A 24,385-nucleotide genomic window follows, 5' to 3' on the forward strand; every position below is an offset into this window, starting at 1 on the left:
CATAATTGAAAAAGGCCCACAAATTATATATATATGTACATCATTGCAAGCATATTAGCCACAATAATTGGGCGCTAGCAGGAAATATGAATGTCCTAGCAACACCGTTTCTGGTTTTAACGCACTCAGTCACATATATGACTTCAGGGCCTCTATAAAACTTAATTGGAAGACATTTTTTCCTCTTATTACTGGATTACGACAAGATATGTATGTGGTCCCACAAAGGTATTTAAAGCCATATTCCACCTTCCTTAAGGAAAATATTCGCTTCCTCTGGCTTATGCCTAGTGCCACCGCTGGTGTAAGCCATGAGGATCTCTGCAGTGTTTCTTCTGAGAGTACATGGCTACCTGACTTTGTAACATTCGCAAAGATGACAAGTGCTTAATAATCCTCGTGTGTTATTTTTAAGGAACATGACAAGAATGAGGCCGTTAACAGCATGGTGCAAGCTCCAGCGGCTGGAAACATGAATCCGAATGCAGTCGTTAACAGACCGGTAATAGCCACACATACGACATAGCAACAAATATATATGCATTCGGACCTTTAAAAGGTCTCCAAACAAAACCTGCAATTTAAAAGCATGCGAAATTTGGATAGTTCTTTTCAGAAAATAAATGTCATTGTAAGACCTCTGTATTGGCATCAATGTAGAGATATCCTCCATTTACTGTAAGAGGTGAGGTTGCAATTTGTGAATCATAGTATTTTTGGCCACGTATTTAATTAAAAGTGTAAGCTGTGTGTCTTTTTGCTCTTTGTACCAGCAGCCAGAAGAGAACCAAGTTGTGTACAGCCTTCTTTCAACTCCCAACGCAAGCAAGCCAGCGCTAAAGCCCAAACCAAACAAGGCAGTTGATGCCCTCTATACTGTGGTTGCAAAAAAAAAATAGAAATGTTTTCAAAAACCCAGCAAAAACTGTGGGATTTTGAGAAACTGCTTATTTGTCCTCAATGGCGTTGTACCGTTATGTTTTTGATCCTAACCCAAACCATTTGTTACATTTACGAAGCGTTTTTTCCTAACGAATTACTTTTATGTTAATCGGTTTATGTTTCTTTCTTTTGTAGAATAACATTGCTTGAATTTCTAATTTTAAGTTTTAATTTAGATTTGTACTGTAGTTTATCTATGCATTGTGGTCAGCCCACATATTGTTTCCCAAGTTCTGTTTTTCACGGTTTAAACGTGTTACTATATTTTGTAAATATCAGCTTCCTTTTTTGGAATTTTTTTTGTAAATACTGTGTGTGTGGGAGGCTGTCCTATACCAGTTTAAAGTTTTATTCAAATACTTAAAAATTTGCAGCTCTGAACGTGGTAGTGAAATTACGACAGCATTAATCCAGTATTTTCTAATGTCATTGCAGTGATGTCACTCGAGCGCTCGTTCATTTATCTATTTTTTTATCTTCAACAAAGCCTTAAACGTGTATAAGACGGCCCAGGTCAAAGAGTCTTGAGAATAATTAAAACATAATATCTGTTTTTTTATATATAAGAAGTATAACTGAAAAAAGAATGCTCATAAAAAAATGTCGTTTCACTCTTAACTCTGAATCCAAGATATTTCACCTAACATGGTTATCCATGAGTATTTTAATTCTAAAAGTTTAATGAAAGTGCCTTTTCTTTGCAAATAAAAAAAGCTTTTATAGAAATATTTTTGAAAAGTTGTGCTTTTTAAGATTGTGTTTTCAATGGTGGTTTTCATTATTTAACTTGCACCTCCACCCATAAGGCATTAAGTCAAAAGTTGAATATTGCTTGGTGTTGAAGAGCAGGTGTCCTTAAGGGTAAATCTACCAAATTCCTCGGATACTCTTATCAGTGATCTGTCAGCCCCCACCTCCCTATTTCTGCAACTTACAGGCCCTGCCTACTCCACTGGCCAACCACACTCACCACATACTCGGGGTAGCCTTGCTGCTCGGGTAGCAAGGTAATTTAAACGGGGATAAAAAGCTAAAATGTTCCAAAAACTTTAGGCTGTTGAGGTAGCCGTTCTCAAACCGTGACTCTTCTCGCAAATCCGTGAATTTTTTAAAACTTTATATTAACTTGAAATCTCAAAAAACAGATATTTAATAATTCAATCCTTATTTGATAAAATACTGTATCTTCTTTGGTTCTTTCGGTAAAGTCACGTAGAATGAGAATAAAATAATACATTGATAAAATAAAATAACACAATAATATTCTCACGACGTTTCGGCCACAACACAAGCGGCCTTCATCAGGTGAAGGGACGGGACTGTCTGGTAGGACAGCGCTGGAGTGAAAGAGCCACGTTCAGATCACGGCCTTTAAGCTGTGTGAGAGGAACAAAGCGCCTTGACAAAGGAATTAGCATATAATTTAGCATTGAAATGGCTGAATGATTAGCTTGTGACTGGTCACAGAAATAGCTATGTTAAAAGTTAAAGCATACACATCCGCAGAGGCACCCCTTGATAAAGGAATTAGCATAGAATTTAGCATTGAAATAGCTAAGTTAAGGCATACACATCCGCAGAGGCACCCCTTGACAATGGAATTAGAATAGAATTTATCATTGAAATAGCTGAGTGATTAGCTTGTAACTGCTCACAGAAATAGCTACGTTAAAGTCAGAGCATACACATTCACCGAGGCACTTAGTACAAATCAAACAGGAGAATTTAGCATTGAAATAACTAGGCGAATTTAGCATTGAAATAACTGAGTGATTAGCTAGTGACTGGTCATAGAAATGACTATGTTGAAGTCAAGGCCTACACATCTGAGCTATTCACAGTAATATATAGTGAACCAATAAAAAACTAAAATATAAATGACCTTAATGTTATCAATAAACTCTATATTCTCCAATCAGCTAAGCTACCAACAATAAGTCGTTATATATCACAATGCTATATGGCGAAAAAATGGGTGGATTTTTACCCTCAACTTTAGCACCACGGATAGCTACGGGCCCCGTTCAGACGGACGAGTTCGTCCATGGTCGGAACAGAGGAGGGGGAGAGAGACAGCTGCGAGGCGCTATTATACTCCATGTTGTAAAACCATACCATTAACCGTGGTGTGAGAGGTATTAAGAGTCAATGCTGGCGAAAGAGCTGCGGTCTGAAGGTCATCGTAAAAATACAATTAATTAAGAACAGAAATGGTTTAAAACATCTTTCCAGTGGTTACTAAGCCAGAATCCATCTTCTCGGTTGAAATTGTCTCTGTGCTTGTATATGTGAATGGCCTCATCATTGCAGTCACGAAAGCTTTAAATCGAAAAATACTGTATATAAAAACATTCCTCAGTTTATTTTTCCATCTCTGCGTCCTTGAAACCACCTTGTAAAGGATGTTGCAGTTTCAGAAGAAATTCAAAAGCCCAATGATATTTGACAATTTACAACATTGGCCCAAAAAAAATCGATTTGCCCTTTGCTGATGTGGTTTTGTGTGCGTGTGGAAAAATAACAGGAAATACAAACTGTGCAGTGATATTGCGAAATATGCACTTGGGGGTGTTTTATTTAAATTTCTAAACAAGAAGTAAAATATAAAAACAAGAATTAGGAGGATTAACTTTGCCGATTGGAATCCCAATGTCATTGTCTAAATTTACTTAACATGTGCGATGGGAATACACTCACTACAGTATATGCATTGTTTAACAGTTTCCATTACTTATAAATGATTGGATAAAATCCATAATGCGTAGCTTATTTTAGCAATTGAAAGGCTTAGAGGATTCTATTTGAATTAGAGCTGTGTATTATAATAATTATATGACGAATCATTTTTAAACCTCCTTCCGAAAGAACGTGCAAAAATATACAGGAAGTGAATAGGGTTTTAAAATAAAAAATAACCCTATGCAGTAAGTGACTAAATCTATCCAATCACACGATTGCACGTGCTGTGAAGCTGCCCGTATGACCAAATCACTCGGAAATCCGTCTCATCTGGTCAGATATCGGAAGCAAAGCGGGGCTGAGCCTGTGTAGTGCTTGGATGGGGCAACGTGGATAGTCGACAACAGATGCTGTAGCCTGCTGCGGGGCTGCTCGTCAGAAGAGGGAAGTGAAGCCAAGTCCATTGCACTTGACCGTGCTGTGCCGTCACCTTCAGCAACCCTCGTTGGCCACTGCAGTGAAGTATGGTCAAGTAACCATCACGACTCGCAAGGCCTGTGGATGCCTCCATGTGGCAGTGGATTGACAAGGGCTGTACGGTGTAAGAACAACGTGCAAATCATCACGTCGTGATGGGCGTGGCTGTTAAACGTTATTAGAATTAAAGGTATTAACGGTACAGCCCTGCAATTCCTCGCTCACGCCACCGTCAGCGGAAGGGTCTCCACAGAGGCTTGGTGTGTATTTGGCCTACTCTTCCACGCCAACCGGACGTAATGGAAAAGGAGGACGTACCCACACTTTTACCCCTTTCACTGTGGTGAACCCATTCATACTGTACTGTTGTACTGTTGGGTGGACCAGGTCGGGGCGGGTGCCTTCGTGATCTGCAGGGTGCCGCGGTGGCTAGGGAGGCGTTAACTACCTCGCCTGGTATACAGGAGGTCGTGGGTTCGATCCCGACCACCGACGCCTGCTGTATATATTTGGAGTTTGCGTGCCTCTCTCGCTCCCCGTGGTCGCGTGGATTTCTTTCTCAGGATCCTGCGGGTTTTCCCCTCCACATTTCGGAGTAACATGCGGTCAGAGTGTTTTGGTTGCTCCACATTTCCACACGCGTAGCCACTTTGTTGATTCGTCATTTGTGGGCAGGTCGCTTCTAAAAAAAAATGTATCTGTATCGTTCAGTGGGCCTTCAACTGGTAAAATGAAATATAGTTTTATTTTTGCGGCACCAGCAGAGCTATTTCGGATCCATCGATGCGTACTTAGGTGAAGGCCACGTCGTAGTTTCAGGCCAAAATTATTGTCATCAACCCTCCACCACCCAACAGAGCCTGTCACGTTTGCAAAGACGAGAAGATGCCGAGACCCCTCTATTCGCCCTCGACCCCGAGGTAATGCGGGAAGGGCCCTACTAGGAAGGGGCCCTAGTGGCTTTAACTCGAACCTACAAAGAAGCCTCTCACGTAAGGTCACAACAGCCTTCATGGGTTAGAATGAGTAAAATCTAAAATTACTCTTAAGACATTAATAGACAATAGCATCAAATAATACATCCGTTTCATTTCAAGGACAACGTTTTAGACATTCTTAATGCTATAACAATGTTTGAAAAGTCCCTGAGTGCTGTACACATCCATAGGGCAGGAGTGCGAAGTGTCCAATACAGGGACATGATATTTTTGTTTACCGAAATTGACACGATGCAATGTATTTTTTTTTTTAGAAATCAGTGTTTAAAATAACATTTGTTTTGTTTTACCTTGTCTGCTTCTTCCTTCCTCTGCTTAAGTGACTTCGACCTTGTGAGGAAAAATAAAATTTCACTTTCTACCACGTTGCACGGTAAATGTGCCAAGAGTCTTGCTGGGCGATGGGTCGTAAGTTAAGCTTCTGTGCTGTAATTCTATCACATTGGTGGCCTTATGTGGACGGTCGTAAAAACGCGCAGCGCAAATCTGACTGTCGTAAACGGGTTGTAATGTTTAGCAAACTTCAACATTATTAGTGACATTAAAAAAAATGCATACATTGAATACGTAATTGAAAAGTAATGTTCCACGGATGTTATGCGCTAAAAATGGCTTTAAAAAGCTATCCAATATAGTATTTTTTTGTGAGATGATGATACTGTTTATACTTACCAATGTATTGATCAAATTGTGACCAATAAACACTCCAGCTCAGCCGGGCGGCTCAAGACTTCTCGTGACTGAATGGAAGAGCAATGCGCCATGATGATACTTCACTCAAACGGGTTTTTTTAGTTTCATCAGCAGGCAGTGAGCTCGGTTTTGAGCTTCATCACAGGCAGTGAGCTCGGTTTTGAGCTTCATCACAGGCAGTGAGCTCGGTTTTGAGCTTCTTTAGCAGGCAGTGAGCTCGGTTTTGAGCTTCATCACAGGCAGTGAGCTCGGTTTTGAGCTTCTTTAGCAGGCAGTGAGCTCGGTTTTGAGCTTCATCACAGGCAGTGAGCTCGGTTTTGAGCTTCTTTAGCAGGCAGTGAGTTCGGTTTTGAGCTTCATCACAGGCAGTGAGCTCGGTTTTGAGCTTCATTAGCAGGTAGTGAGCTCGGTTTTGAGCTTCATTAGCAGGTAGTGAGCTCGGTTTTGAGCTTCTTTAGCAGGCAGTGAGTTCGGTTTTGAGCTTCATCACAGGCAGTGAGTTCGGTTTTGAGCTTCATTAGCAGGCAATGAGTTCGAAATCGTGCGAGGCCGCTGCCTGCATCTCACTCTGCTCGTCATTATCCATCGTGACACCACCAATGCGTTGGCGCCATTTACCCATTTCCTTTGTAATTTTGAGTGTGGCTGCTTTTAACGTGCTTATTACATCAAACAATTTGAATGCTAAAATAAAGACTCTATGTTAGCTATTACAAGGCATCGAGTCTGCATACACCACACATACTTGTGGTGAAACATTTTAAAAAATGTGTTTGCATGCCTTGGCCTGTTACCTTAATGTCCTTGTTTAAATGAACAATTTATTAAGAGTTGTTTCTCCCATTGCTATGGAAAACGCAGCCGATGTGAAATTAAAGTTGTTCCTTTTTCCAGATAGCGTTGTGGAACAATCTGCAGACGAAAATTAGAATTTAGAGAAATTGGGCACGTTTGTGCTTTTGTTCCCTTAAATGTGTTCATTTGTGCTGTTTAATAATTTTCTTAGGATATACCGTTTACAGTTTGCACGGTCTTTGTTATGTAATTTGGATTCAAACCGATACGTAGCCTTAAAATAATGAAGTTAGATTTTTTATTGATATGAGCTGAAAACCAATAAACATATCTTTCATTTTACCAATTGGTCGTAACATATTCAAACGAGCACTCAATGTTCGTTTGAGTTAATCTTCAGTTTTGTTTGAAGTAAAATAACAATTAAATGTTAGGCTGCCCGCGATGTGGCGATACCACGATTTTGTAAATATAGATCGAGGATTATCGCGTGGCATTTGTTGTTAATATTGTCACGTGGTGATCACTGTTGTTAATATCGTCACGTGGTGATAATATCGTCACGTGGTGATCACTGTTGTTAATATCGTCACGTGGTGATCACTGTTGTTAATATCGTCACGTGGTGATCACTGTTGTTAATATCGTCACGTGGTGATCACTGTTGTTAATATCGTCACGTGGTGATCACTGTTTTTGGTTAATAACTTTTTTTCCCCAATTATTTTATTTCCCGACAAAATATTTGCGAAATGACAATACTTAAAGTTCACAATAATGGTTTCAGTAAAGAAATATAAGCTCTTACTGTGTAGACGTTTTCCAGAGCAGTGGTTTCCTGTACAGATTGCAAAGATAAGCGATTAGAAGTCTCATTGGAACGGTTCTGCAGATAAATGACTTTTAAGTAGGTAGTACTCAACATCAATAAATAAAAGTAGGACAATACAACTGTGAAATACATTTAAAAATGTAAGGGAAACTGATATCGCAATAATTGAATGTATACGGGACTGTAATTATATCGCGTGGAAAATAACCCTATGTTAGTGGGGTTCTAGCGGTGTTAAGGGTCAGCATAATGGACTTTAGTGGTCGCCGGTTCGATTGGATTTCCCGACGCGGCAGCTGAAATAATTGACAATTGTCTTCAATCCCCACGCCCGCTGATCTATCCAGCAGTGGACAATGGTTTCCGCGTGCGGTGGGCTAAAGTGTGGGCAACTCGGGACCCCTCCCAAGATGTTTGGCAAAATGTACTGTTGAACTTCTTTCGCGCCGTACACAGCCAACCGTGCTAATCCGAGGTGCCGGGGCGAGAAGGACAACAAATATGGAAGAGTAGGCAAAGTACACTCTAGGGGGGCTCCTAGGGGAGGCCGGTCCTTTCGCCAGCAGTGGCATACATTTCACATTTCAGGGCAAACGTCTTTGGGGCCATCCATAAATGACGTCACGCACCTAGGGGGGGTCAGACATTTGTGACGATGTGTAACGGGGGGGGAGTTGAGAAATGTGACGTCACATCAAAATGCGCAACTTTAAATAAATATAGTCAACACGTTCTACTTAATTAAATAGACTTTTTAATAAATGTTTCTTCCTATAACATCAGAGTGCAGCGCCACATTAAATACGCACTACAATGAAAATCGTTTAAAGCGATTTGAAGAATGTTTTATATATATTTTTGGGGGGTGGTAGAGCTTTGTGACGTCATATTTGGGGGGGGGGTCTGACTTTTTGTGACGCCGTGTGACGATGGGGGGGGGGGGGGGTCAAAAATCATCCAAAATCGCGTGACGTCATTTATGGACGACCCCTTTACCGTTCATCGCGGTCCGTGCTGATGCAGTGCTCTCCTGTCTCCGCACGATGGCAATCTCGCTCAAGAGTGTCGAACTGAAGCCACCAGCGACGCGATCGCAAACGATGAAACTCCGCAATTTGGAATTACCAAGCGCAGCGTGACACTGCCTTGGAGTCTCCTTCCCCTGTACTCAGACCTTCACTTCGGTGGCTGGGCCTGCTGTGTATCCCTCACATCGCTAAAGTATTTGTCACTCGAATCACCCTTTCCCCTCGACCTATTTGCGAGCCTGGCGTCTCGTTCCGACTGAACTGGAATGTATTTGTTGGCATTCCAAACAAACGCGACAAAACGCCGTCACGTAGCTCACCACGCGACTCGTAGATTAATATCTTAAATGCGAGTGCGAACGTGTGTTAACATGGAACTCTCCCGCTCTGAGGTTTCACACCGGTCACCCGTTGCCCGTGTGTCACCCGTTGCCCGTGTGTCACCCGTTGCCCGTGTGTCACCTGTTGCTCAGGTGACCTGTTGGGCCCATGGGGATTCTGGTTGCGAAGTCCAAGGGTGGGGATTTGGGTGGTGGAAGGGGAGCTGAACATGGCCATCAGGGACTTTGGAAGAGAACATTTAGAGAGAGAGAGAGAGCGAGCGAATTGTGTGTTTAGGACGCCGGCGAAAGTGAAATAGCCTATGCACAATGTGGTGTCAAACCCAGGTGAAGAATAGTTTTAGAGCTTTGTAGGAGCACTGCTGTTGTACTGTGAGAGTGACTGCTGGTGGAACTACTACAGTAAACTGCTGCAGTGATTGCTGGTTCAGAGTTCGAGTGACTGCTGATTCGCAGGTGGGAGTGACTGCTGGAACACAGCTGGAGTGACTGCTGGAACACAGCTGGAGTCACTGCTGGAACTCAGCTGTAGTGACTGCTGGAACACAGCTGGAGTGACTGCTGCAACACAGCTGGAGTGACTGCTGGAACACAGCTGGAGTGACTGTTGGAACACAGCTGGAGTGACTGTTGGAACACAGCTGTAGTGACTGCTGGAACACAGCTAGAGTGACTGCTGGAACACAGCTGTATTGACTGCTGGAACACAGCTGGAGTGACTGCTGGAACACAGCTGGAGTGACTGCTGGAACACAGCTGTAGTGACTGCTGAAACACAGCTGTAGTGACTGCTGAAACACAGCTGTAGTGACTGCTGGAACACAGCTGTAGTGACTGCTGAAACACAGCTGTAGTGACTGCTGAAACACAGCTGTAGTGACTGCTGAAACACAGCTGTAGTGACTGCTGGAACACAGCTGGAGTGACTGCTGGAACACAACTGTAGTGACTGCTGGAACACAGCTGGAGTGACTGCTGGAACACAGCTGGAGTGACGACTGGAACACAGCTGTAGTGACTGCTGGAACACAGCTGGAGTGACTGCTGGAACACAGCTGTAGTGACTCCTGGAACACAACTGGAGTGACTGCTGGAACACAGCTGTAGTGACTGCTGGAACACAGCTGTAGTGACTGCTGGAACACAGCTGTAGTGACTGCTGGAACACAGCTAGAGTGACTGCTAGAACACAGCTGGAGTGACTGCTGGAACACAGCTGTAGTGACTGCTGGAACACAGCTGGAGTGACTGCTGGAACTCAGCTAGAGTGATTGCTGGAACACATCTGTAGTGACTGCTGGAACACAACTGGAGTGACTGCTGGAACACAGCTGTAGTGACTCCTGGAACACAGCTGGTGTGACTGCTGGAACACAGCTGGAGTGACTGCTGGAACACAGCTGTAGTGACTGCTGGAACACAGCTGGTGTGACTGCTGGAACACAGCTAGAGTGACTGCTGGAACACAGCTGGAGTGACTGTTGGAACACAGCTAGAGTGACTGCTGGAACACAGCTGGAGTGACTGCTGGAACACAGCTGGTGTGACTGCTGGAACACAGCTGGAGTGACTGCTGGAACACAGCTGGAGTGACTACTGGAACACAGCTGGAGTGACTACTGGAACACAGCTGGAGTGACTGCTGGAACACAGCTGTAGTGCCTGCTGGAACACAGCTGTAGTGACTGCTGGAACACAGCTGGAGTGACTGCTGCAACACAGCTGGAGTGACTGCTGGAACTCAGCTAGAGTGACTGCTGGAACACAGCTGGAGTGACTACTGGAACACAGCTGGAGTGACTGCTGGAACACAGCTGTAGTGCCTGCTGGAACACAGCTGTAGTGACTGCTGGAACACAGCTGGAGTGACTGCTGGAACACAGCTGGAGTGACTGCTGGAACTCAGCTAGAGTGACTGCTGGAACACAGCTGGAGTGACTGCTGGAACACAGCTGTAGTGACTGCTGGAACACAGCTGTAGTGACTTCTGGAACACAGCTGGAGTGACTGCTGGAACACAGCTGTAGTGACTGTTGGAACACAGCTGGAGTGACTGTTGGAACACAGCTGTAGTGACTGCTGGAACACAGCTGTAGTGACTGCTGGAACACAGCTGTAGTGACTGCTGGAACACAGCTGGAGTGACTGCTGGAACACAGCTGGAGTGACTGCCGGAACACAGCTGTAGTGACTGCTGGAACACAGCTGTAGTGACTGTTGGAACACAGTTGGAGTGACTGTTGGAACACAGCTGTAGTGACTGCTGGAACACATCTGGAGTGACTGTTGGAACACAGCTGGAGTGACTGCCGGAACACAGCTGGAGTGACTGCTGGAACATAGTTGGAGTAATTGCTGGGCTTGCTGCTGCACCACAGGCTTGTTTCAGACGCATGAATAGCTAGTTGCGCAATCCATATGACGCATTTTTGTTTGTTTATATGTCCTCGCAGGAGTCAATGCAGACCACGCACTTTCAGCCAACAACACTATTTCCCTGACGAATATGGTTGGCTCTGATGTCATCTGTGTTTGTGTGTGTGTGTGCAGGTATGGGGCGGTAGTGCAGTGGTTAGCGCACCACGCTACGAACCGGGCAACCCGGGTTTGATTCCCGCTCACGGTCAAAACCAGTGACGATTATCTGAACCGGTCCTGGGCCTCCCGTAGGTCGACTCAGCCTCAAATGAGTACCGGGTGGGATGTGTAAATTTCGCCACTGGGGAGACAAAGGCGGTCGGTCGTGGTGCTGGTCACCCACCCCCTCGTGTGCCGTGACGGCCTTCATAGGTGCTCGCTAAAAGCACTTACCCCAACAGTCTGCGAGGCTACACGGGGGATCTTTGATTTTTGTGTGCATGCGGGGTGGTTAAAACGGAATGCACCACAGAATGACTGCGGTTACTTTCCTGCTCAGCCCTCACAGTCCATCGTTGGCGTCTCTTGGGACACCAGCAGTTTGAGTTGGACTCGCACAGGGACCGTGGCACAGGGATTATCTTTTCCCCTTCTAGCCCGTGCGGCTGCTGCGCGCCTGCGAGCGAGCGCTTTTGAACGCAAGGGTTGGTGGATCACAGGAAGATTTGTGAAAACATGTGCGGTGGTCAGCAGATGGCAGTATAGAAAGTGAATTGTTGAGAATCCATTTGGGCAGAACGTTGAGTATTAGCAGCGGCTTGTATGGGATTTTTCTCCGGGTACTCCGGAATCCTGCACAGCAACAAGCACTCGTTCATGGAACAGGCCAAACATACCAAATGCAGGAACCTCAGGGAGGGTCTTGAGGCTTAGCAATGATTTCTTATCATATTTAAAGGTCATGAATATCATTGAGAGCCATTCCTTGAGGATTAATGACTGAGTGGAAAATACGTATGGGGTTTACCATTGTACAAACTTTGGGTCTTTCAAGTAATATGTAATGCTTGCTTAACAGCATTGGCATATGCTACACAAAGACAGCACGTGAAATAATTTGATATTAAGTCGCTACTGCAGTTAATTCACGCATAAAATAGAAGGTTAATTAAGCGAAATAACGATTTTCTTTAAAGGCACAGAGAGTAAATGTAGATATACTCAGAATTTCCTGAACCACTCCAGTAATCCAAAACATGATTTTTTGCGACTTGTCAAACACGGGCACACTGCTCACCCATGGTATACGATACCAAACAATATGGGTGGTGGAGGCACAGTGGTTAGCACACTGCTCTATAGGCCTGGCAACCAGAAATACTCATTTAAAAAGTATAGATTCTGAAGTAAATGATATAAAATTTTGGATTTTAAATCAAATTCATCAACGTTGTTGAAAAGACAATTATCCATCTTGACCAAGCAGTTGAAACAATTAGGCATTGCTTCCACCATTTCTAGCTGCGTAGACAAACATCAAAACTTCTGAAAAGTTAAGAACATTTCCCAATTAAAAAAACTCCCCAACCTTCGCTTCGAACCCTCTAATAAACCTCTTTATGTAACATTTACCTGAACAGACTGAAAACCTCCAAAAGAAAAAAAACCCTCTATAAAATGTTAAAGCGCAGCCCTGCACTACTTCCGCTCACCACTGCAGGCGGAGAGAGCTCTCGAGAGCCCTTTATTTCGATGTTTTTGGCCTACTCCTCCCACGGTGGGAGCATCCACACTTTACTACACCCGCTGTTTCAACCGCCGCGTGGGCGGAATGAACCGGCGGCCAACAAGTGTGCGAACCATTGCCCCACCGCGGCATCCAAAACGCCTTGAACTATAAAAGTTGTATTTCTGGGGATTTGAATGAGCACGCCTAGCTGCACTGATGGCCAAAGAATGCAGGGCAGTGTGGACGTGTCTATTGCTGTCCGATGCATCGTTATTCTCAACGCTTAATTGTCCCCTCTCTTGCTCCGCAAGGCGTGGGCCACAAATGCCCCTTGGCTGCAGGCTCGCGTACGTCACGTTGACCGTGCCATTGTGCACGCTCCCAATTATTTAAGTGGCCTTCTGAGTCCACAAAGCTGGGCAGCCCTGGCTCTGGGACGTAAACACTTTGCGCGCTGCGCGCACGGCTCGCTCTGTGGAATTTTTTTTACACGCGTTCGGTCACACGCTCGGTATTTATTTGTTCTGGCACTGCCATAATGATGCCTTTCACACGACGGCGAAGAGAAAAAAAGAGGAGAGTACAGCGTGCCGTATTTTTTTAGTATCACCGATCATTTTGAACGGAGTGAAATACGGCTCCTATAAATTATTCATTTTCTCGAGGCCACAGACGTTGGGGCCCCTCCACCCAGAGAAAGTGTCTGCTAGCCCTGGCCCTGGCCTTCAGTCTGAAGGACGTCGAACAGATTTTTAACCGAGCCTTGTCTTAAACCTTGACCTTAGTTAGCATAGTTTACCAGGCATTGAAGCGAGGATTGTCATGGTGCTTAACGGGCCAGGATGGGTCAACGGAGTCGCGATATTGGCAACAATATCGTTTTGGATTTGACCCTATGGTTGTGTGTCTCTGTCGTGGCGGGTACTTCACATCACCACGTAATTCTGAATGCACCTGCCTTTGATGGATATCGGAAGCCAAGCAGATTTTAAACCTGCTGAGTGAGAGTGAGACTGCCTAGGAATATCACGAGTTGCAGCCTTGGGTTGGGGAGTGGCCAAGAGACAGCAGCACAGCAATGGATTCTTGACTCAGTGGCTTTCGGTGCAAAGCTTTGCGTGTTATCCTCTGGTATCCAGGGGTTTTCTCGATGAAGTCAAGTAAATGGAATTGGCCTTCCTGCAAAAGAGTCTTCAGACTCAGTGAGGCTTTCTTGCATGAATAAAGGCCATTATTATTACCTGATCATAGAGGTGGTGCTGTCACGTGGACACTGAACCACTTATCCTCGACTATGATTAAACCAGAGTGCACGTAAAAGGAGCGGATGAGTACGGTTATTTTGATACCCGTATAAACTGCCCGCGGATAATTGAGAGTTAGCTGCTCCTGACAAAGCTCCGAACACGTGAAGTGAAACGCCAGATATCAAGCCAACAAAAACATACGGTACAATCCAAAACCGCTTCGGAAAGCATTAAATTAATCGTATTGATTATGACCGTAATTCTGAAAACTGCATTGTGTTTGATTAGCTTTGAAGGCATGCGTCTTATTGCTTAAGAAACGATACATTTCTAAAAGTTTTTACGTCTCTACTTTCAAAACGTGTTATTTGCTTTAGCACTCAAAATATTATCCTCTCTTTGCATTTTCAGTGTATTTCACAGATTTATAAAAAAAAGTGATGAATTAGATATATATCGACAGTAATTTACTCGAGAATACAGGAGAAACGGCAGCGATTAGCAGAAAAATGAGGTTTGTGAACGCAGAGCGTTACGATTGTTTGCTCAGGAGGTTGAATTCTACTGAAATAAGTCCCCGAACAAATCCAAGAAAACAGCACTCCTGTTCAGACGTGATAAATGACACAGCTACATTTATGAGCTGGCAATTTAGGGGCACTTGCTCAGCCAAAACGCGCTCAATTTATCAAACGTAGCGCCGACTCTAACCCTAACAGACCTCTGAATTTAATGCGTTAATCGGGGCCCTTTGATTAAGCCATAAAAGTGTCTGATGAATAATGTTGCTTTTTTAGAGACGCGGCAGTGTAATAGAACATTTTCTTTATTTCTCGGTGCCGTTCAACTGCAAAATCTAAGCGCAAAAAAAAAAACTATGCGCATGTTTCATGTACCCCACGTGTGGATGAAATTGTTATTTTAACATCCTGCCCGCCGCCGCTGTTCTCTTATTTATGTCGATTTGAGTGACCGTCTGCTCATTTAATTCAGTCCTGTTCCATAGGCAATAGCACCAATGTGAGCCCAAATCAAAACGCTGGCTAAAGACCACGTGTGAGCACCGTCAATTTTCCAAATATAAAAAAAAGACTTAACAACAATTTGGGGGGGGGGGGGGAGGTCATATATATATTTTTATTATATATGAAAAAATCACACCCTTGCCAACTTAACTGGCGCGGCGCACATGCAGTTTGGCGGTGGCTTTAAACACACATTCAACCGGGAGGTCTCCAAACAGAACGACGCTTGTTTGAACATTTTAAATTTTTACTTTTTTTTTTTACAGATTTATTAACATTGTACGGCGTTGGCAACAGACGCTCCTGTGTGTGTGTGTTCCTGCGCGCGTGTGTGGCTCACTTGCGCCGCGCTAAAAGAGAACGCACATTTTTACCGGAGTCGCGGCTTCAAAGTGGGACAAGATGGGAGCTTAATTCCAACGTGTGATGTTGTGCGGGGGGGTGGGGGTGACGCTTTCGAAGGGGCGACCGCGCGATTCTCGAAGCCCGTTAACTAGCACCCTGGCTCAAACCAAGCACTGCACCACAGTCGGAATGGATTCACAAGATGCCCTGGCGACATTTTAGAATGACCGTCTTCATCTTCATCATCATCATTAACAGGGGTCGGTGACCAAAATAAGAAGTGCCATTTTTTTTCGAATTCAGCAAAAAAAGTAATCAATATTTGAAGAGCCGCAATGTACGTTAATACGACACGGTGGCCCTTAATAAACAACGTGTCACGAAGCAGTTCCTTTAAGAGCCACATGCGGCTCCGGAGCCGCAAGTTTCCGACTCCTGCTCATTAACATAATTGGCCATGGTTAATCCACCGTTGTATGAGGGCCTCCTCAAGCCACGGCCTTCTCCCGCGACGAAGCGACGCGACAGTCCACACAGAACCTGCACTCCAGCTGACTCTCTTCCTCCATCTCCCCGGTGGACGTCCTCTGAGATGCATTCCATTCCTTTCCGGCGACGTCATCATCATCATCATCGTCGTCGTCACTATTTGTGACCATTGCCATCCCTCGTAACGATGTACAGTCCAATCATTCCCAAGCGCAACATTTCCTTAATAGTATGGATCTTATTTTTACGTAATCTATTTTTTTTACATAAAGCGCGAAGTTCTGTTTTGTTAATTATAAAATATGCGCAGGTATTTAAAAGATCCCTGTGTGTTTTGCAGAGAGGATTGTTGGTCTTGGGTGCCCCCAATTGGGGGTTCTAAGGCTGTTGGGCCCTTGTGGAAATCAAGGCCAGTCTTTTCTTAAAACAGCAAAAAATCTCGGACCGTCTGTCAAATGGTAGATTTCACAGAAATCCCAGCAGTCGTTAAGAGAGAATCTTCAAGGAGTTCTGTACTCGCATTCACCCGAATCTAAAAATTCAGACGCACACCCACCCATCCACCCACCGGGAGCCGACCAATAAATCACCAACGGCCTCAGCTCGCCAGGGTATGGCAAAATAGGCCGGGGGAAAATTGGACACGTTTCATCTTCTAGAAGGAGGAGACTTACGCGTCAGTTAGGTGTGTGACCAAATCACATGGATTGCACTTGATTTTTTCCGGATCTCAGAAGCTTAGCAGAGTTGAGCCTTGGATAGTGCTTGGATGGGTGACAACTAAAGCTGAACACGTTGTTATTGGCTCTAGGGATAAGTGGTGAAGAGAAGAGGGAATTCGAGCAAAAAACTCTGCTGTATTGTATTTCTATGATCCTACATGTATGCCAATGAACCATGTGATCCACGTGGCATGGGCAGGCCCTCGCCAGCAGTGGATTGGCAAAACTACGGTACATATACAGTTAAAGGTCAACTGGTAGCATATTTTCAGGATATTGACACACACCCCCCCGTATATGAAAGCAATCGTTGGTAATGTATTGTGAGAGACCATATTTTATTTTATTTTTATTGAAACCGGGCACAAGTTTTGGAAACGTCTTATTTTCCCAAGCGTCTTATAATTTCGAGAATACTGTTTACATTTGGATCTGTCCTAACCGAGAGAATAAACCTGCTGCTGACGATGGCGACGTCGTCAGCCCCAGTGGTGCCATAACCCCCATGACAGCCACTGGCACCACGTCCATACCCCATCTCTTTAAGTCCACACTTAAGACCGTCATTCTCTCCGCCGCCACTGCCGCTGCTGCTGCTGACTGGTCACTTCCTAACGATTGTACGGCGCGCGTGCGTTTGAGAGCGGCATTCGTAGAGTTGGAGCTCAATTTAAATAGATTCGGTCACCAATGGTTGGTTGGATCACTAGCTTCCCTGGTCGGGGGGTGGCGGTCGGCCTGGGTATTGATGGGGGGGGGGGGGGGGGGGGCGACGTGAACGCTGATGATTCTGTTGCCCTCTCTTCCTAAGAACGCTCTCCCTACTGCCTACGTTTGTTCGCCCGTGCTGTATGGAATCATGATGTGGTGGTGGCGAGTTTGACGACGCATTTATATCTACGCGATCTAACCCCCAAAAAACCTCGATGATGCATTCTGATGTGTGTTTACGGTTGTGCACTTGAATCTGTCATAGGGCACAACCCAAAACATCTCCAGTGATCACTCCTCCCATTCTTGCGATGGTTTTATAGCGAGATTTTAGGGTTTTTTTTTGTTCCGCATCACATTTCCGTACATTAGTGTTGATTGACTTTTATACGCAAGTGTGTCAGGCCGCTGCTCAATCTTCACAACTCGTGTTTTTGGTTTACATTTTCTAGTTTATTTTGTCCCAGTGTGCCGTTTATGTTTATAAGCTTTCCTCTGCGCAGTATCTCGAGATCCTTTTTAGTGTTAGACGCTACGTAAATTCCAATTATTATTTTTGTAGTGCCCACGCCAGCGCAATCTGTAGTGGTAATGAAGAGCTGCATTTGCGCACAAGTTCAGAGTAGCTCAAACACCGCTGCTAATTCTAACGAGGTATGGTTTGTGTAAGGCTGCCCAGTCAATGAGTGCATGCAGCTATAGCTGCCAGAACATGGATTTGCTGGATCCATTTTCTATTTCCATTTATATTCTATTTTATAATTTCTGTTTTTGCTCTAAATTCTTGGGCATGACTTGGTCTGTGTACCTATTACGTAATTCACATTTTTGTTCACTTAGATTCATATCTTTTGTGCGTTCCTATTTTTTTGTTACCATAAAATGTTCTGTATTTACTAAGATCTGCTCAATTTGCAAGGCTAAAAACAAGTTCTGAAAATATTTAGCAAACGTTCTGGTCGCAGGGTTTTGGATATGGCTTTTGCCAAGAAGCCTTCAATCCTGAAATGTAAAGGTTTACGCTGACCATTTACTCTCCTTTTCCCATGTTAATGTTTAAAACGTTTTATTTTTGGTCGCATGTAAACGCACGCACTGATTTCATCTCTTGGAACGTAAAGGTTTGTTCTCGCAAGTGATGCGGCGTTAAAGACGTGAAATAAACATTTTTCTAAAAGAGACGTTTCCATTTGTTCTCCTGTGCAGACGTTTGGGAATACTGCTCTTCCATCAAAATATCCTGGGGGAATTTTGTTATATATGTGTGAAATTCGAATTTACAACATTGTATAGAGATATATTGCGGACCTAATTCTGTAGGCTTTACCGATTTAAAACAATAATTGCCCTTTGAATCATATTTGTGAACACATGCACGTCCGTATTGCGTGCCGAATTTTTTTTAAACCACTCAATAGCCTTTCAAAATAAGTCCTAGGAGAAGCCTTATTATTTCCAAAATTTAAAATCCCCGATAAATATTGAAATGCTACAGAGAATCCATTGTCGAGAAGATACTTTTAAAAAAAAATTCCAAACCACCGTGTTTACAGCATGGCCGTGTCAGGGAAAGCACTGGCCAGAAATAATAGATTTTTAGAATAAAAAATAAGGACATTAGCCGGGACATCTTTGCCGTTTGGCGGTTGCTAAGGGGGGCAGCCTGACTCTGCCATCGCCCTGCCGGTCCCCATTGCCCTCCACCCCTCCCGCTCCTCAGCTCGCCGTGCTCCCGACTCGCACCGCTCACGACCCCCGATCCGATGCTGTTGTTTTGAACGCCGCCTACACGTTGTCTGCGCGTCGTGTTTTTTGCGGCACTGTACAATACAATTTGGATTCATAATTGCGTCTAAATGTGACTGCGTCTCAAGACACTGCACACACAAAAAAGTGGGCCGTGCTGCTCATCGTAAACATGAAAGGGAGGTGGGCCATGCTGTTCGCCAAGTTGGCGTTCTGTGGTCTGAAAGAAAGAAGAAAAAAAACCCCACGTATTAAAAAAATATATTTGCCTGGCCAACATAAGCACGACGTCCGTGAAATTTGGACCTCCGTTAGAGGCGAGCACTGCCAGCAGCAACAGATGTGGTCAGCTTCTTTTTCTGTGGCCAGACACCTGACCACCACCACCACCACCACCAACCACCACGTCCTTCCTTCTTACGATCCATCAATTGGCCAGTCAGAGACTTTCAATGAACACCTGCCGAGAGTGCCATTAGGGAGCACACGCGCTCATTCCTTTTTTTCCAATTGAGACTTCTGAGTGCATGAGCCACCGCAGAAGATGGTACACAGTACTCGAGGTGGATCTCGAGTCCTGCCAATGGGAAGAGGGCACTCCGGAAACGTCTAGGCTTTAAAAAAAAAAAATAGGGCCCTGCATTTAAAATAATATCTACGTATTTTCTTTGGTAAATAACATAAAATTCCAGTTTTCTGGGTCTCAAGGGGGGACGGTGGGGGTGGCGGGGGTTGATTACCCCTTGGCTCACCTTGCCCCCTCTCCTTGGATCAGCCACTGGTTGGTACAACCCCAGATGGCGGAGCATTAATTTATTCACATGAGCAATACAATTGAATTATTATCCGATATCCTTCATTTGATTAATCGTTATGACGCTCCCCCAGCGTGACACTATTGACTGTGCTCTACATTACAATAAAAATTCCATCCCAATTGTTAATTGGGCTACTCAAAGTCTCTCCTGTGCCGGATTCATTGCTCGTCATGAATGTTAACGTGTTTAAATGTAAGCCTACATTTACCTCTAGAGGTGTCATCTAGAGCTCGCTATAGTGGAGTGCCCTTCCTCCAACAGTGGCGTGAGCGAGCACTTTCAGGTCTGCGCCTTTACTGTGTGCATTGCATGATGGTAATTGTCGTTGACTGGTACTGAAACTTGGTATGATTAGCATTTTTTAAAATGTGTTCACTTCGCACAGCAATGTTCTCAGATTGCTTTAAACCTTTGTTAATATATATGAATCTTGATTTGGTAACTAATTTCCATTTTAAATTAATTAAGTAAAAAACTGATATTTTATTTGGTTTGATACTTATTTTTTTATTTGGGCTACAAGTTTTGAGATCTAGGTCTACCTTAAAAAAATGTACTTCAAGAGACTAACTAACAATCTTTATGAAAAATATTATCTCCATATAGATGTAAAATAAAATCAATAAAAATGTTACCAACTGAGGTGGCACATGATAGGTAAGATACCTGGTTCGGTTCCAATGAAGGGGGAGATCATGTGAACTTATAAAAACAGAAGTTTATAGACAGGACCCACCATTACAAAAGGAAATTAGAAAGGAACTGGCAATTAGCCTCCTGGTGTGGCTATACTTCACCGTGAATGGCCTTTGGAATGATTGATGGACAAGAATAATGAAACAAAAGGAATTTTAGAAAGTAAAGTCAAAACACGCTATGTTTTTTCACACAATAATCCGACTCAAAATTTTTAATATTAACTTGTATGAACAAATTCCCTGCACAAATCTGTGATTAATGGGGTAAAGGTCGTGTTACATTATATATATAAATGGCTCAAGGTTTAATAAGCAGAAAATAAAAATAAAATATATAAAGTTATTTGTAAGCGTCCAGAGGCTGGCGAACTTCCACACCACTGCCACGCGCACACACGACACGCAAGCACGCGCGCCTCCTAATTCTTGCACTCGTTATACAAGAATGTACGGATGTACGTTGAACTTGAGTCGCACCATACGTCGCTAACCGTGTCAATGGTACGATTATTAAATAACAATAGCACCGCAACCGGCGCGTGCATTGTGTACGCAATATGTTTCAGATAATTTTAGTTTTTTCTTTTCTTCAAAAGGAGGCAACAAAAACATCGAAGTTTTTTCAAATCGTTGGCTATCAGAAATATGGAAGGCCAAACAACCAATAACATCTCATTTCCCCTTTCTCATTCTTAACAAGAGTACAATACAACTCCCGTTTTCATTTTTACCTAATTGACGTACGGTACATACTAATCACCGGAGCAGCGTCGATTTGTCTCTCTCTGAGTACGATTTGTAGTCGCCGCACAGGTACGAGGCATTATAAGTATCACTCACACTGTAGCACTACCAGCTTGCACGTTTCACACCTGCGACCCTCGGCAACATAACTGTAAGTCCCCCGAGCAACCACGGCGCTTACACCTGTAAAAAAAAAACACGAAGCACCGCCAGAGGGATAAAATGTAAATGTTCACGCACTGCGCTGCGTAGCAACAGCATTTCCGTGCGCCCAGCCGCACCGGTGGTGCTGGCTTACATTTTGGGGTCCCGAAGCATCTCCGATTATTACGGTTGGCTACATACGGTGCGAAAGAAGTTCAACATACGGTGATCACACATTCCAAGCAGAATTTGGAGCTGGGCCTCCCTCTTTTCAATGTACCAACTCCTTGAGAGGTGACGGAAGAGATATTTCAGAGAAAGAGATGTGGCGTGATGAGAGAAATGTGGACAAACGACGGAGGTGTGTTGAGATGATAGAATAAAAATATAGATGAGTAGTGAAATGAGAGATACGTGGACAAGAGGCAGTTGTCGTCGGATGAGAGAAGAGAGATGCAGACGATATTGCATGCCTTTTTGTGTTCATCAGGATCTGAATTGGAACTGACATTTGGTGCAGGAATTCGGCTGCTTAGGGCCCTAAGATTTTGCTCAGATTGCTTTTGCCCAGCGCCAGCACCAACACTGCCCAGCATCGTCGGCAAATGTGACATAGGGGAGCCCAATGACACCGCGTTCGTACATGCTCTTGCAGTTTGGATTTCATTAAATGCGTTGTCGGTGAGTTTGTGATGAAATCGGCTGATGCGCACGTGCGAGGTGGATTAATTATTACGGCCGAGTGATTGAGAGAGAAGGCGGTGGCTCGGGGAGGTCTTCATCCAGCAGTGGATTGATCACGGCTGATGATTACGAGGTTATTTCACAGCGTATGACCAATCTAGGGCCTACCTTATAATGAACAAAAGTGGATTAAGATGCGGTTTTGTGGTTCGCGGTGGATTTTTGTGATTGGCAACGGTATGAAGTCGCCATCGTAATCCGATTCGCCCACTTAATGAGACAAGGCAGTAAATATGCAGCCAATCCAGCACCGTTATTGTGCAAACCATTAAAACTGACTGCTCGTATGTATGTACGTTGAACTTTTTTCGCACCGTACGTAGCCAACCCTGCTGATCGGGGAAGTGCGGAATGCATACAATTGCTTCGCTTGTGATTTATTATCGAATACGTCTGTTGGCTGTCATGGGTAGGCGCAGAATTGAATCGACACGTGCTCTTAAACGTGACTCGTTCACCTGTTTCTGCGTGGCCAGGGCCGTCTTACCTGGCAGCTGAATACGGTACGCGACTTTTGTCATATCGGAGAAACAGCTGGCGTTGGCTTGAATACCTAGTTGGATAAAGTTGTTTAAATTAATCGGTATCATCTCAAAGGTTATTGTGTGTATATTCATATTGACTGCTGAGACTCATCCTGGTCTCGTGATTTCTCGCCTGGATAAATCAAAATCAGCTCGAAACTTGACAGCACGGGGTAGCCCCATGAAGCAGAGAGTTGCATTCACCAGACACTTATTTGTCAAAATCTTGTATTGGATTTAGTACTTCGTCGGTGTTTTCTGTTCTGCTGAATAGCTCTCCGATGTGTTTTTGCATTTTTTTTCTCTCTCCAAAAAATGTGCTTTGGTATGCGCGACGTTTCACTCCAACGTGCTGGGCGCATCTTCGGTGTTGTGATGTCCAACGTTTCGCTCCACGTGCTGCCAGCTTCTTCAGGGACTGTAGCACCCAGCGCGCGGTACAACCTGACAACCCATTCATCATTCATTCCCAACTTGAATGCCCTAATGAAACTCCTACAAGTGAAGACCATCGGCTTATATTATATTGTTTCCAATCTATGCATAACGACAAGATGCAATCGGAGCGCATGCTTACGTTCAATGCGGGGTCGTAGGCATTTAGATCGGGAGTGGCTTTAAATAAGCAAGAAGGTGTCAGGCAATTAACGCCCGCAGGGTTTCGTGTGCAAAGATTTTAGCACACGCAGCCGATTTCCGAGCTACCCGGGATCGCACAAAATTTCCCGGCTTGCGTACACGCACGGCCCGAGGAGGGCACCCCGGTAATGCACCGCCAGTGAAAGAGGTAATATGGAAGATTAAAAGCGCGCTCGTGAATGCTGAAAATTCCTGTTTTGGCTTAACGGGCGACGCTTATAATGAGTCCGTCCTGAAGAATGCGTTAAGTCCTTATTTGCTTCACCCTTAGACAAATGCGCTCTGTTTGCGAGTGGCTGGGCTCAAAGGACTGTCTTTTGTTCTGGACCAGTGGGCTGTTAAAAACGCGAAAATTGGCAGGCAAAATGGGAATTGCGAAAAAAATTGCCGAGCACAATAACTGTGAAAAAAAAATTGGCTTGCGTTCTGGTGGCCCCCACCTCTGGCCGCACCCCCCCTCCGCTCCACACACCAATCCCTTCACGTCGACCACTGCCTAGGCAGCTCATCGTCATCCAATAACGTGCGACGATTGTACGAGCTCGTTACTCGGATCCCTGTCACATTTGGTGCTGCGATGCCTGGGCACCGCGCACCTGCCCTGAAGTGGCAGTCGCCACCCGCCCATGGCAAAGTTCAATGCCGAGTGTTTGGAGGGGCATCTGTGGTCAATTCTTCCAAATCCCGTGCCTCGGTGTAGGTGCGTCGGTCACTCAGGGAACCGTGGCAGCAGGCGTTGGCTTGAATGCTTAGCTGGATAAAATGGTTTAAATTAATCGGTAGAATCTAAAAGGTTATTGTGTATATATATTCATATTGACTGCTGAGAAACGTACAGAGGTTCGGGTAGGACGCATCGCTCGAGGGGGGTGATGGCTGATTGACAAGACGGATGAAAGGCAGCCAAAGGAAAAAAA

The 24,385-nt window shown here is 44.5% G+C and overlaps 1 protein-coding gene across 3 annotated transcripts in view; it reads left to right on the forward strand.

The window, feature by feature from the left end:
• LOC116948870 (basement membrane-specific heparan sulfate proteoglycan core protein-like) overlaps positions 1 to 1,668 on the forward strand; it is a 77,124-nt gene extending 75,456 nt beyond the window's left edge. For all 3 annotated transcript variants that reach the window (XM_076071848.1, XM_076071846.1, XM_076071849.1), the window contains 2 exons: positions 416 to 502; positions 774 to 1,668. In XM_076071848.1, the coding sequence (XP_075927963.1) occupies positions 416 to 502; positions 774 to 899 (213 nt within the window). In that variant the 3' untranslated portion in view covers positions 900 to 1,668. The remainder of the gene's footprint in view (positions 1 to 415; positions 503 to 773) is intronic.
• The last annotated feature ends 22,717 nt before the right edge of the window (positions 1,669 to 24,385 follow it).

This window comes from Petromyzon marinus, chromosome 35 (genome assembly GCF_048934315.1).
Source record: "Petromyzon marinus isolate PM22_M1 ecotype Great Lakes invasive population chromosome 35, UKy_Petmar_22M1.pri1.0, whole genome shotgun sequence".
Classification (NCBI taxonomy): domain Eukaryota; kingdom Metazoa; phylum Chordata; class Hyperoartia; order Petromyzontiformes; family Petromyzontidae; genus Petromyzon; species Petromyzon marinus.